General features: G+C 39.9%; 1 protein-coding gene across 2 annotated transcripts in view; it reads right to left on the bottom strand.

The window, feature by feature from the left end:
• PRKAA1 (protein kinase AMP-activated catalytic subunit alpha 1) overlaps positions 1-9,006 on the bottom strand; it is a 41,408-nt gene extending 32,402 nt beyond the window's left edge. For both annotated transcript variants that reach the window (XM_077763447.1, XM_077763449.1), the window contains exon 1: positions 8,890-9,006. In XM_077763447.1, coding sequence (XP_077619573.1) covers positions 8,890-8,968 — 79 coding nt within the window. In that variant the 5' untranslated portion in view covers positions 8,969-9,006. The remainder of the gene's footprint in view (positions 1-8,889) is intronic.
• Positions 9,007-15,347: the final 6,341 nt, after the last annotated feature.

The raw sequence follows: 15,347 nt of genomic DNA, 5'->3' as shown, positions 1-15,347 counted from the left end.
GGAGGGTCGCGCCGCAGTCCCGCGGTGGCCGCGGGCTGCGCTCCCGCTGGAGCCCGGACGGAGGCTGCCGAGCCCGGGAGAGGAGGAACGCCGGGGCAGCGGAGGATGAGGAGGTGCGAAAAGCGGAAGTCGCCTGGATCGCCGGCTGGGGCCCGCCCTTGCCGCGGGGGTCCTCACCCTTCACTTTGCCGAAGGTGCCGACCCCCAGCGTGTCCCCCAGGATGTAGTGGCCGATCTTCACCCGCCCGTCGTGTTTCTGTTTCTCGGNCCTCCCTCTGGGCCTGGGGCGCCCGCCCACCTGCGCGCGGGAGAGGGCTTCCCGAGGGCTCCTTTCCTCTGTGGCGGAGTTTCTGCCGCAGTGTCTTCCCAGCCGTGCCTCCCGGGCAGGCGACCGCTCTCCCGTGATTCCGAGGGGAGAGCTGGGCACTGAGGAAGCCCGCCCGGGTGCAGCGGTTGCGTGGCTTGTTACCGGAGCAGCGTGGATTGAAACACGGCAGGGGACGCCGCCCCGCCACTGTTTGCTAACCTTTTCATTTTTCCTGCTCGAGTGGAATCTAGAAGCCGCTGGGAGTTGTCAGTTGCATCTTTGATGGAGTTTCCCCTTTCCCCACCCACCTCCCCTAGCTCTTTGTTGTTGTTACTTTAAACCAGTAAGTTGTTATTGGGGCGCCTCGACAGCTCAAGTCGCGTTGTTCGTGTTTCCTCCTCTGGATGCTTTTTCTGAAATTTCCTTCCCAAAAGCAGGCTCTGTTGGAAGGAGCAAGTTGGGAATATTGTGAACGAATATTTGCTCAGGGATGGGATGTGACAGACATAGGAATTGATCTTTTTCGAGTGTCGGTAAAATGGAGACTTTGAGTTGAAGAAAAGCTTACGGTTCCATCAACCAAATCAGTCGACAAAATATGTATTGTACGTGCAATAAATGAAATTTATCAATGCAGACGTGATCGTGCCACATCACAGGAGAAGTAGAGAAAGTGTGCTTATTCGTATTAAAATTGTACTCCGTTGTATTCCGCTGACATGGGTAAAATCTAATGTCCAGAAAAACAAGATAGGATCTCAGTTTTGCAGAGTCATAGTGTTTGGGCCAGTGTCAACGGGCAGAGTTGAGCTCTTCAAGAAAATAATATAAAAAAGTGAGACTAAAAATGTTATCCTTTTTCTTCCTAACCAAAGCTACCCAGCTCCTCTGATTTTTATATTCTGTCTATGAAATAAAAGTAACGTGCATTAAGCACTGCTTTGTTCCAATCAAGGCACGGCAGAAGAAGCGAAAGCTTGACCATAGATCGAATAAGCACAGAATGGTTACAACTAGCCTTGGATAAATTTTTATGGACAGTACATATTCTGAAGGACCAGAAAGTTAAGAAGTCTTTGACTACTGACATATTTGCAGGATGGGCAGTGGTCACAGTTGTAATTTTTGCTGTCTGGTTTCTTCACCTTTACTTGTTTGCCTTGTGAGGATGTCTACAAAACAGAAGTAGCTTGCTGAATTCTCTCAGAAAAAACAACAACTTTAATCCCCTACTCTGAAATATTTAAAATATAAATTTGCATCATGTCTAGAATTTAGCCTAGCAAAGTTCTGTTATTTCTTTTAACCTAAAAGAAAAAATTGCAAGGTACCTCAGCCCTGGTGGTTAAACCACAGAGGATCTTACAAGGGAGCAAACTGAAGCTGAATTTTGCAAACCAATTGCCAAGCTCTTCACAAAACTATGAAAACCCAATTAAGAAAGTAGTACAAACTTTTTTTTTAACAGAAAAATCGGCTTGTTTCTGCTATAGTGTTTTAGATTATAATTTTGTTTAATAAATATTCATTAAATGCCACTATTCACTCAAAAGCCTTGTTGGAGAAATAAAACCTTAGATCAAAGAATTGAATAGGAACTTAGAGGTCACCTTATTTGGTCTCCCATCGTCTCTGTTTAGGCAGCTTTTATTGCTAGGGTTTTGTTGTTTTGTGTTTTTTTTTTTCTTATGTTGAGTTAAAAGCTGAATTCAATTAACAGTTTCTAAGAAAGTAAGTAATAAGCCTCCTTTAATCCTTTGCTTTTTCTCTTTCCTTCATTCCTTTGAAAAAGTTTTTGTCACCTTTTCTTCCACCCTGTCTTCCTTTCATTCTCCCATTGATCCATCCCCACACCCTCCTTTCTTTCTTCAAGCACTGCCAGACACTGTGGATAAATACAAAATGAAAATTTGTGGCCCTTACCCTTGAGAAGCTTACAGTCTAGAGTGGCAGTTCTCTGTATTCCTCCCACCCAGGACAGATAATAGTCACATGCTCCACATTGTCCCAGGGTAGAGGCAAAGATAAGGCAAACTATAGCCTACCCCCGGTTTCCAAACCCACCAGTTGTAACTCCACCCCTATTCTCAGCAGAGTATATTGGAATATAAGTGGACAGGAGCGACTTTACAGGAGCAACCTTGATTCCACACTAGTTTAGGAGGGAGGGAAAAGTAAATTGTTTTCAAATTTCAGTACTTCAGTTTTCATTAATACAAACAAGTGGCAGTACATCTTGGCACAGATGAAGACATGCCACAATGACCCCAACACCAGGGTGGAGAACCTCCAGTATCAGGAGGAAGCTAAGTAGCTAGTTGTCAACTGTTTCTTCTTTGGCACTTTGGGGAGTCTAAGGGAGTTGTACATTATCTTGGTCGTTTCCTAAAGCCATCACGGTGTTAGTAAACCATACGTTGTCAGGTGGATGTTAACCTTCGTCAATCTCTTTCTCTAAATATGGTGGCCAGGGGCGCCTGGGTTGCTCAGTCGGTTCATAGTCTGACTTGGGCTCAGGTCATGATCTCCCGGTTCGGGAGTTCAAGCCCCGCATCGGGCTCTGTGTTGACAGCTGAGAGCCTGGAGCCTACTCCAGATTCTGTGTCTCCCTCTCTCCCTGCCCCTCCCCTGCTCACGCTCTGTCTCTCTTTTTCTCAATAAAATAAATAAACAAACAAACATTAAAGTAAAATAAAAAATGAATATGGTGGCCAAAAATAAAAATTTTAAGACTGCACTTCTATTAATGCAGCCTAATATGTTGTTAGCTTACTTGTAGTTACATTGTAACTAATATTCAATAACAACCAGGTATTAGTTTGCTTAGACTCTGAGGACACAAAACACAAAGAAACACAGTACTGCCTTCAACAGGGCAAAACAATGTGATAGGTGCTATAATAAAAAAAATATGTATAGTCCTTTTTTAAAAAAGATTTTTTGGGTTTTTTTGAGAGCGTGCATGATCACACGCAAATGGGGGAGGAGCAGAGGGAAAGGGAGAAAGAGAATCTTAAGCAGGATCCACCCTCAGCACAGAGCCTGACTCATGACAGTGAGATCATGACTTGAGCTAAAATCAAGAGTCGGTCGCTTAACCAACTGAGCCACCCAGGCCCTGAAGATTTTATTTTTAAGTAATCTCTACACCCAATATAGGGCTCAAACTCACAACCCCAAGATCAAGAGTCACATGTTCCACCACCTGAGCCAGCCAGGTGCCCCTGTATATGGTCCTTTCAAAAGAGTCACATGAAGGGAAGGCCTAACCTTTACCTATGGAGGTCCACAAAGGCTTCAGCCTGAATATATTTAGGGGAGTAGTAAGGGATATTGCACTACACTCAAAGAAGGGTGGCATCGTGTGGGGGAACATAGGGAACAAGGCATCCCAGGTAGGGGGAAGAGCATAAGCAAAATCACAGATGAAAAGAAGCCTTAGGCTTTTCGAGGAAAGAACAAAGTAGTCACAGGGGATGAAATCTAGATGTACAGAGGGACTTATTAGAAGAAACAAAAGAGAAACAGGAATAAATCCTGAAAGACCTCATTTGTACTTCTGAATTTGGACATTATAGAGTCACGAGGCACAGAAGATGAGAAGCAGATGCATTTTAGAATTACTTTCTTTACCAAAGAAATTGATGGCTATCTGTGCCTTTGGTAAGGTAGAGAGTGACCAAGAAGTCAGGTGCAAGGGGCACACTTTTCCCTCTGTACCCTTCTTAACTCTTTGGTTTTGAACCTTATGCATATATTACAGAGTCAAAAACTTTAACTGCTAAAAAAATTTGTAAAGTTTGAATTCAGTGTGGAGGATGGATTGGAAAAGAGCAAGACCAAAGTGGTGATAAAACAGGAGAATTGGTGATTATCTGGTGAAGGAATGATGAGACAGGCACTATGTACAAAAAGGAAAAACTCCAGACACATGTAGATGTGGAATTAGCAACATACAGAGACTGGTGTGGACAGAAAGGATAAGTAANGGGGGGGGGGGGGGAATGGGAATAGAGATTCTATAGAAATAATGAATTCTATTTGTAACATTAGGGCATCTAAAAGACATTCAGGTGAAGACATCCAAGATGCTACTGGTAATACAGGTCTCTTACTCCAAAGAAAGTTCAGTCTGGAGATACAGATTGGGTGTCATCACTAAACAAATGGCAGATGAAGTTTGGCCATGATTATGAATGAGATCTCCTCCGTTTGTAGAACTAAGAGCTCTCAGGACAGAAGACTTACCTAGAAAATATGGATGATTATGAGGGTCCAGAAGCAATATAAGCCTCTGGAAGAGACAGAGGGAAGAGCAGAATTTCTATTAGAAGTTCCCAAGAAGTTACAGTGATTAAATAAAATTAGTTTGTGGATAATTATCCCCTGCTTAAGTAGGTAGATGATTCCTAACTCCTAATTAGAAACGTTTCAGGCTAAAATGTCTCTCTCATGATAAATTTTAAGCTTCAGTTACCCTTGTAGATATAGGCCCAGAACAGTTTTCTAGGGAAAATCTTAGCGCTGTTTGCCAGGACTCCCTTGGCCGTCTCTATGTACAGATGGTTGGTTGATCCTGGTTGGATTACTTACTCTTAATGAGAAAACATCAACCCTGCTCACCTCCAAGTTGATTCTCTGAGTTATCAGGTTTGTGGATCCATCATTAGCAGCAGCAGAAAGTGTATTCATTCACCAAAAAAAATGTAACTCCAAACTTTGTTGCCCTACTCTTATTAGTTAAGGGAATAATATCCTTGAGAATATTAGGGAGAGAGAAGTAATTGGACTGTCCTGTTTCTGGTCGCTTATTAGATTTGTTTTTACTCAATTTGGTAATACAAGGAGCTGATAAATACTCAGATACCTTGAATGTGCTAATAATTTGGCTCTCCACTCAGACTACTCATTTAGTTCCCCTCAAAACAATATTCTTTAAAAATATATTCGACATTGGGGCACCTGGCTGGCTCAGTCAGAAAAGCATGCTACTCTTGATCTTGGAGTTGTGAGCTCGAGCCCCATGATGGATGAAGAGATTACTTAAAAAAAAATAAAATTAAAAACAATTTTTTCATTGACATTTACCTAAGTGGTATGGTACAAAATAGAAGATTGCTGGAACAATGTCCCAGGGGGCAAAGGCACTGCAATTCCCAGACCCTCACTTCTTATCAGTCAATAGGCCGACCAAGCATACATTCTGCCGGGGGGGCGAGGGGGGTCTTATCCCACCCCAACTGAGTTCTCAAAGTAGTCATTTTCCACCACCCCTTTCCAAAAAGCACTCAGGTTGACAAAAATGTGAGTGATGTCTTGGCACCCCAGAGATGTGCAGTATCCCTTACAGACTGAGTCCTGTGCAGCTACCTAGCTGAGCTCCCTCTGACCTTGAGCTACCATCCTGTTCTCAGTGCACGGTGTAGTGTAAGAATGTAAGGTAGTGTAAGAATGTAAGGGATGCGGTAAGAAACAGACATGCGAAGCCTCTTCACTTCCGCTTGTTCAAATTTACACCCTGCCTCTAACAAAGATAGTTACTAACAGCGTGCATTTTAGTGTTCTCACCTCATCCCTGGCTTTATCATATTTTCTGCCCCTTATGTTCCTTATTCGTCACTTATTTATTCTTTACTTTCAGGGAAATATTACTCTCTAGGCTCCCCATATGCTTATTATTTTTTAAAAGCTATAAAATGTGGTTGATAGAGTCTTATTTTTTTTAATTTGTTTATTTAAATTCAAGTTAGTTGACATACAGTGTAGTCTTGGCTTTAGGAGTAGAACCCAGTGATTTACCACTTACATATAAGACCCAGTGCTCATCCCAACAAGTGCCCTCCTTAATGCCCATCACTTATTTAGCCCCTTCCCCACACCTTCCCTCCAGCAGCCCTCAGTGTGTTCTCTGTATTTAAGAGTCTCTCATGATTTGCCTCCCTTTGCTTTTATCTTATTTTTCCTTCCCTTCCCCTATGTTCATCTGTTGTGTTTCTTAAATTCCACATAAGTGAAATAATATATTTGTCTTTCTCTGATTTGTTTTGCGTAGCATAATACACCCTAGTTCCATCCATGTTGTTGCAAATGGCAAGATTTCATTCTTGTTGATTGCCAAATAGTATTCCATTGTATATATATGCCACATTTTCTTTATCCATTCATCAGTTGATGGACATTTGGGTTCTTTCCATAGTTTGGTTGTTGTTGATAACACTGCTATAAACATTGGGGTACATGTCCCCTTCAAATCAGCACTCCTGTATCCCTTGGGTAAATACCTAGTAGTGCAATTGATGTGTGATAAGGTAGTTCTATTTTTAATTTTTTGAGGAACCTCTATACTATTTTCCAGAGTGGCTGCACCAGTTTGCGTTCCCACAAAACAGTGCAAGAATGTTCCCTTTTCTCCGCGTCCTCACTAACATATGTTGTTTCCTGAGTTGTTAATTCTGACAGATGTAAGGTGGTATCTTATCGTGGTTTTGATTTGTATGTCCCGGATGATGAGTGATGTTAAACATCTTTTCATGTGGCTGTTAGCCATCTGGATCTCTATTTTGGAAAAGCATCTATTCATGTCTCTTGCCCGTTTCTTCACTGGACTATTTGTTTTATGGGTTTGATAAGTTTTTTATAGATTTTCATACAAACCCTTTATCCAATATGTCATTTGCAAATCCCTTCTCCCATTCTGTTGGTTGCCTTTTAGTTTTGTTGATTGTTCCCTTTGCTGTGCAGAAGCTTTTTACCTTGATGAGGTCCCAATAGCTCACTTTTGCTTTTATTTCTCTTGCCTCCAGAGACATGAGTAGACTTAAAATTTTTTTGAGTTTATTTCAGTAATCTCTACACGCAATGTGGGGCTCAAACTCACAACTCTAAGATGAAGAGCTGCACACTCCTCCAACAGAGCCAGCCAGGTGCTCCTAGTAGATTTTATTTATTTATTTATTTATTTATTGATTGATTGATTTATTTACTTACTTACTTACTTACTTACTTATTTATTTGAGAGAGAGAGACAGAAAGAGAGTGCACGTGAGCAAGGGAGAGGGACAGACGGAGAATCTTAACTAGGCTCCATGGCCAGTGCAGAGCCTAATGTAGAGCTTGATCCTATGACTCTGAAATCATGACCTGAGCCAAAATCAGAAGTCAGAAGCTGAACTAGCTGAGCCACCCAGGCACCATAGTAGACTTTATTTTTTTTAGAACAGTTTTAAAATTACAGAAAATATGTGAAGATATTACAGAATTTTCATATACTCCACAGCAAGTTTCTACTATTACCAACACCTTAATTTGTAACAATTAATGAACCAATGTTGATATGTTTTCATTAACTCAAGTCCACAATTTCCTTAATTTTTATGTAATGCCCTTTTTCTGTTCGAAGATCCAGAATACCACATTACATTTAGTTATCATGTCTCCGTAGGCTCCTCTTGGCCATGACAAGTATTCCTGGTTTTCTTAGGTATTCCTGGTTTTGATGACCTTGACAGTATTGAGGTGGATTGGTCAGACATTTTGTGGAATGACTCTCTTTTGGAATTTGGTGTTTTCCTCCCGGCTAGACTGGTGTTATGGGTTTGGGAGGAAGAACACAGACAATAGTCCATTTTAATCACAGTATATCAAGTGTTCATACTATCCACGTGATTTATTTATCACTGTTGATGTTAATATTATTACCTGCCAAAGGTTGTGTTTGTCAGGTTTCTCTATGGTCGAGTTACTCTCTTTTCCCTCCTTTCCATACTGCTTTCTGTATTCTTTGGAAGGAAATAACTAACCACAGGCTGCATTTAAGGGTTAGAGTTATGCTCCCCCTCCTTTACGGTATACTATCTACATAAATTATTTGGAATTCTTCACAGGAGATCTGTCTCTTCTCTCCCACTTATGTATGTATGTATTTATTTATTCAATGATTTGTTTATAGCAGTGTAGATTCATGAATATTTATTTTATAACTGGGTTATAATCCAGTGCTCCTTCATTTTATTGCTCAAATTGTTCCAGCTTTGCTCAGTGGGTGCTTTTTCAGTCGGCTCCTGTATCCTTTTGACATACCTCCGTCAATGCAGCTTTTATTGGTTTTTTTGGTTGTTGTTTAGTACTTTCTTACTTTCTGGCACTACAAGATGCTGTAGGATTATCTTGTGTATTTCCTGCCCCAGTGCTAGGATCAGCCATTTCTCCAAGGTGTCCTGGTTACGTTTTTTGGAGAGTGGTATTAGAATGCAAGATTTGGTGTGTGGTGTGTCATTGTTTCTAGACCCTCTCAGCTGACAGAGCAAGGAAATATATGTGTATACTAACCAATAAATATACCCACATCTCTAAATATTTCTATATGTAGAACTGCCTTTCTCCATAATAAGCTGAACATGCTTTCATATAACCAACTCTAATTCGTTACTGCATAGGTTATCCTACCTTCTTCACTTTGCTTACCTATAAATTCCCACTCCAACAGTGATAAACCTAGCTTCCGTTACTTAACAACCATTTACTAAATTGCTCAATCATAGTAGAATATATACATATGGAAGTATCAGAATTATTAACCTTACCCCTGTGGGTAACAACTGTATCAACTTGAGTCCAGTGCTTGTGTGCAGCTCCTTTTGTCTTTAGTCCTATGGACTTCATTTCCAAGTCCTAATCTGGACTCCACCATTTCCTTAGGTAAGCACCTTTCCCCTCCACTCCCCTCGGTGAGATCATTTCATACAGGCATAATACCAATAGATTATGTTGTCACAATCTGCATGCCATTCTGGGGTGCTCTGACCTTTGTTTTAAGCTCCTAGGCACCATGCTGGGGAGGGAGAAATTCCCTCCTTTGGGTTATGGGGATGACCAAACGCACAACACTCAACACAGGACAGATGTATCAACAGCAGTCTATTGGTCACATATATGCACAGCCTAGGGGCATGGGGACCACATTCCACTTAGGGCCACACAGAGGTTGCACTCAGGAACAGAATGAACAACCAGTAGCTTCAGAAGGCAGGCCTTGTAGTATCAAGAGGATGGGGTGCCTCCTGGCTCCTGTGAAGAATGTGATTAGTTGTTTGAATAATTCTACAACCTGACAGGGAACTGAACCCACTAGTCAGGGAATAGCACGAACTATGCCTGGCCTCTTGGTAACGAGGGTGGTTTGGCTACAGAAACTTCTCTATGGGAGCAGAATGGGGAGGGGGAACTTAAAGCTGGGCCATTTGACACCCTCTCAATATTACCAGATGTCAAGGCAATATATAATACTGAGACTTAATAGTTGGCCTTATACCACAACCTTGCTAATGACTTTTTAAATTTTGCATATATTAGGGTTCACTTCCAACTATAGAGTTCTGTGGATTTGGGTTCAATGCCATGTATCCACTGTATCCACCACCCTTAGGGTACCTGGATGGCTCAATCTGTTAAGTGTCTGACTTAGGCTCAGGTCATGATCCTGCAGTTCATGGATTCAAGCCCTGTGTCAGGCTCTGTGCTGACAGCTCAGAGCCTGGAGCCTGCTTCAGATTCTGTGTCTCCCTCTCTCTCTGCCCCTCCCCTGCTCATGCTTTCTCTGTCTCTGTCTCTCAAAGATAAATAGACATAACAGAACAAGAAAAAGAATATTTTCACCACCCTAAAAATCTCTTATGCTTCCCATATTCAACCCTGTCCTTTTTTTCCTGTCTCGATCATTTAGCCATTTTCAGAATGTCATCTAATTGGAATCCTAAAGCATGGAGTCTTTCCAGAGTCGCTTCTTTCACCTAGCAATAACCATATGAGTTTTACTTCTATCTTTTCTGTCACCCTTAAATGCTTTTGAAGGAAAGAAAATATAAAATGTTTAAAAATTAAGATAGGTCTCCATTCTAAAATATTTTCTTCAGATGCTTTAAAATGTTCTATACTTTTTAAAAGAATCTCACAGTGGTACAACTTTGCTAAGCTGTGGTAAATGTATCAAGAGGAGATTACATAGATAGATAGACACACACTCTTATTTAGCTTTGGTGGCTTCCTCAATAACTTATGGAGGAAAGAAAGGAGTTAAAGAGCTGATTTCTTTTTTCTGTTTTAGCAAGGAGTGTTATTCCTTATATATGTAATCAGTACATGATATTACTAATTTAATTCTCATATTCTTTATATTATTTTTCTTACATAAAGTAAAGCACAAGTTCAAGTACATTACAAAATGTGTAGAGGGGCTCCTGGATGGCTTAGTCAATTAAGCATCCAACTCTTGATTTCGGCTCAGGTCATGATCTCACAGTCCTGAGATTGAGCCCAACAGTGAGCACCTTGCTGCGTATGGAGCCCGCTTAAGATTCTCTCTCCCTTGGGGCATCTGGGGGCTCAGCCAGTTGAGTGTCCAACTGCGGCTCAGGTCATGATCTCAGTTTGTGAGTTTGACAACCCAGAGCCCAGAGACCACTTTGAGTTCTGTGTCTCCCTCTCTTTCTGCTCCTCCCCTGCTCACACTCTTTCTCTTTCAAAAATAAGGAAGAATTTAAAAATAAAAATAAAAAGATTCTTCCTCTCCCTCTGCCCCTGCACACACTCACCTCTCTCTCTTTCTCTCTCTAAAAAGAAAAATCTGTAGAACTTTTAATTTCAGAAATTAAGATGGTTTTGTGTGGGAATTTTATTCTCTTTGTATTAGGAATTTGGTCTAAGTCTAGGATGTTTTATTTTTACTGAAATGGTTCTAGATTACATGACTCTATGAAATTCTTACTTGGAGAATCTTCTAAGTATCTTATTCGATTACATACATTTTAATTGGCCTTTAGTAGATGTCTATAACTAATATTTTGTCATGTTTTTTTCTTGTTTAAGTTTCTACATATTTATCATAAATTCAACCCAAACTCTCTACCAGTTGTCTAAAATCTTTTCTCAAGACATTAAAATGTATGAAGTGGGGGCACCTGGGTGGCTCAGTCGGTTAAGCATCCAACTTCAGCTCACCATTTGTGAGTTCAAGCCCCGTGTCAGGCTCTGTGCTGACAGCTCAGAACCTGGAGCCTGCTTTGGATTCTGTGTCTCCCTCTCTTTCTGCCCCTCCCCCACGTGCCCTTTGTCTCTCTCTCTCTCTCTCTCTCTCTCTTTCAAAAATAAATAAACATTTAAAAATTAAAAAGAAAAATAATATGCATGAAGTGTATGACATGCAGGAGGTATTAGTGCTTTGTCATGTTTTTTACTTGCTTAGTTTTCTGTGTACTTATCATTGATTCAACCCAATTCCAATTGCCTAAAACCTCTTAAGACATTAAAACAGGTGTGATATGTATTATCAGTTTGATTTTGAACATGACTCTCCTAGAACTTTCTTACCTTATTTGCCTTCTACACTTGTGTCAAGAATCGCCCTTCACCATCTTCCTAGAGAGTCCCTTTACCTTTGTCCTGTGTTGGACTTAAATTGTTTTGTGTATACAAAACAATGGTTTCTTTCTTTCTTTCTTTTTTTTGCTTGTTTTTGTTTTTGTCTTCCCTGGTTCCCCGGTGTTTGGGTGAAATGTATTCCACCAGTACCTTTATGAGAAAGGCTTAGCGAAGTAAGTATTTCTGAGAGCTTATGTGTTTGAAAACGCCTTTATTCTACCCTCACACTTGGTAGTCTGATTGCATATAGGGTTTTAACTTAAAGAATTTCCTTGAGAATTTTGAAGATATTGCTCCATTGTCTTCTAACTTTCCTTCTTTTCATTTTAAACAAGTTTACTGAAGTGTGATTTACATTTAATAAAATTCACCTTGTTTTAGGTGTAGAATTCAATGAGTTTAAAAAAAACTTATACAGTAACCACCACCACTGTTAAAATATAGAATACCTCTACCACCCCATAAAATTCCCTCGTGCCCTTTTGATTTCTGTCCACATAATTTTGCCTTTCTCGGAATGCCATACAAGGAAAATCATACAATATATAGACTTTTGCATCCAGCTTCTTTCACTTAGCACAACCCTTTTGAGATTGATCCATGTTGTGGCACATGTCAATAGCTTATTGCTACTTATCACTTAGTAGTGTCCCATATGTGGATATATACCAAAATTTATTTATCTATTCTCCAGTCATGCTGTTTGCGTTGTTTCAGTCCCTAGAACAGGAATAGCCTGCTATACACATTCACATACAAGTCTTCTTATTATTTTGAATAAATACTCAAGAGTCAGATGGCTGGGGTTGCATAGTAGGTGTATGTTTAACTTTTTAAGTAGTCAAATTGTTTTCCAAAGTGGCCGTACCATTTTGCATTTCCACCAGCAAGGTACAAGCATTCCAAGTGCTTATTAGCACTTCACATCATCATTTCTTATTTATTTGCTTTTTATTTTAGACACTGTAGTAGATATGAGGTGGTATGTCATTGTGGTTTTAATGTGCATTTCCCTGATGACTAATGATGTTGAGCATCTTTTCATGTGTTTATTTGTCATGCATATTTGCTCTTTGGTGAACTATCTGCTTGAGTCTTTTGCCCATTCTAAAAAATGGGAAATTTATTTTTTAATTACTCAGTTCTTCTGAATACAAGTCATTTGTCATATATGTTTTGCATATATTTTCTACATGCTTGTGTCTTGTCTTTTTATGTATTTTTTAATTGCTTTTTTTGGAAAACAGAAATGTTTACTTTTGATAAAGTCCAATTTACCACTTTTTTTCTTTTACAGGTTGTGGTTTTTATGTCATATCTAAGGAATTTTTGCCTGACTCAAGTTCACAAAGATCTTCTGTTTTTTCATAGAATTGGGTAGTTTTTTGTTTTGCCTATGGATCTTTGATCCATCTTGATTTCATACGATAAGGTATGGCTTGAGATTCTTTTTATTAAAAACATTTTTTTGGCATGTGGATGTTCAGTTGTTCCATGACCATTTGCCAAAAAGACTATTCTTTCTCCATTGAATTACCTTGGCACCTCTGTTAAAAATCAACTTACCAGGGTGCCTGGGTGGCTCAGTCCATTAAGCGTCTGACTTCGGCTCAGGTCATGATCTCATGGTCCGTGGGTTTGGGCCCCACGTCGGGCTCTGTGCTGATAGCTCAGAGTCTGGAGCCTTCTTCAGATTCTACATCTCCCTCTCTCTCTGACTCTCCCCTGCTCACACTGTCTTTCTCTCTCTCTCAGAAATTTAAAAACAAAATCAACTTACCATATATGTGTGGGCTCTGTGGACTCTGTTATGCTCCACTTATCTATGTCTGTTCTTATACCAATACTACACTATCTTTGACTATTGTAGCTTTATAGTGAGGCCTTGTGTGTGTGTGTGTGTGTGTGTGTGTGTGTTTAACAATTGCATTACTATTCCATTGTAAGAACGCACTATTTATTTAACTAAACTTCTACTTAAGGAATTTAGGTTTTTAAAATATATATTATAAATACTGCAATAATAAATGCCCATGGGCATAGAATTTTGTGCTCTTGTGATAGTGCTTGGGTAGTATACATGATTAGCTTTGAGAATGTTGGATCAGTGTTTCTTCACACTTTTCCCTAGTAATTGTGTCTCCTTTCAGGTCCAGACCCACTTGGGTTGGCCTTACAGTGTAATGAACTAGATATCTTGGCTGTGTTCCAAGCAAGGCACTGCATCTGATCTTAAACCATGTCTTTCAGCCTACTACCTCTTTGTTAAAGCAAGAATTTCCTGCTTTCTTCTTTGGTCAGTTCATGTAAGCTATGGAAAGGTGCTTTCTCAAGAACAGAAAAATAAGAATGCTCTTTCAGAATTAAAGTGTTGAGACTTCCAGAGCATTCTGCCCTTTTGACCATTATATTTTTTATACCGATTTTTGAAACCAATTTTCAAACAATTTTTAATTATCTGGGAGTGGGTTAATCAGTTTGCTGACTAACCATAAAGGCAGGTGAAATGCATGGTGTGGTGGAGAAATTGAGTAAATGGTGAATGTATGACCTTGAGATTGAACCTGAGCTCGTGTGGTAGGCATCTTGGGATCATGCCTCCCCTGCTCTCTCTGCCTTTCAACCGAATCTTTACCAAGTAGTTGGGGATCCTCAATCAGAAATAATTCCCAAATGGTTAACCCACCCCTACCTAGATAATAAGAGTTGATGGTCATTTTGTTTTAAACATGACTTAGGCTTATCCATGACCACTTTCCCCCCTCCTCCACTTGGTTCACTGATATATCCTCAATGCCTAGATCAATGCCTGAACAAAGACAGTGTTCAGTTTACTTTTGTAGACAGAATGTTAAAAATAAGTTTGTTCTATATATAGTCATCTTGATTACTTGGTTAATATGAGCTTCACCTGAGAAATAAGTCATGCTTATTCTGATCAAATCAAATTTCTGAGCCTACAGTGCTATAGAGTCTAATATACCATAGATCATTGACTGTAGTAGATTCACCAAGATACATGTTATCTTTATAGGGTTCTTTCTGACATTCTGCTATTATCAAAGTGATATCCCTTATTGAGGAATGATACCTATATAGTAATAATAATGATCACTAACATTTATCAAATTTTTACCAGGCACTGGGCTGATAACTTATATGTACTATCTCATTTTGTGCTCATAGCAACACTTTGCAACAAACAACATTATTAGGCAGGCACAACTTTTTATTTATTTATTCTTTTTTACAGGTAAAAAGCTAGGCTTAATTGACCTAAAAGCTAGTAGCTTTGTGTGTTTTGATTTTACCTATAGATTTACATGGTGAATGCAACACTATTTTTTAAAAGTTTATTTGAGAGAGGAAGAAAGAGAGTGAGTGAGAGGAGGAGGGGCAGAGAGAAAGGGAGAGAGAATCCCAAGCAGGTTCCACACTGTCAGCATGGAGCCCGATATTGGGCTCAAACTCACAAACTGTGAGATCATGACCTGAGCCAAAATCAAGAGTTAGATGCTTAACTACTAAGGCACCCAGGTGCCCCCAGCACTATTTCTGATGAAGACAGCTTCAATGATCACTCAACCTCAAAATGCTAAACTTGATGTCAAGGTTCATGCTACCC

Source organism: Crocuta crocuta, unplaced genomic scaffold (genome assembly GCF_008692635.1).
Source record: "Crocuta crocuta isolate KB4526 unplaced genomic scaffold, BGI_CrCroc_1.0 scaffold4, whole genome shotgun sequence".
NCBI classification, from domain to species: Eukaryota; Metazoa; Chordata; class Mammalia; order Carnivora; family Hyaenidae; genus Crocuta; species Crocuta crocuta.
This window is presented reverse-complemented; position numbering and strand designations above follow the sequence as displayed.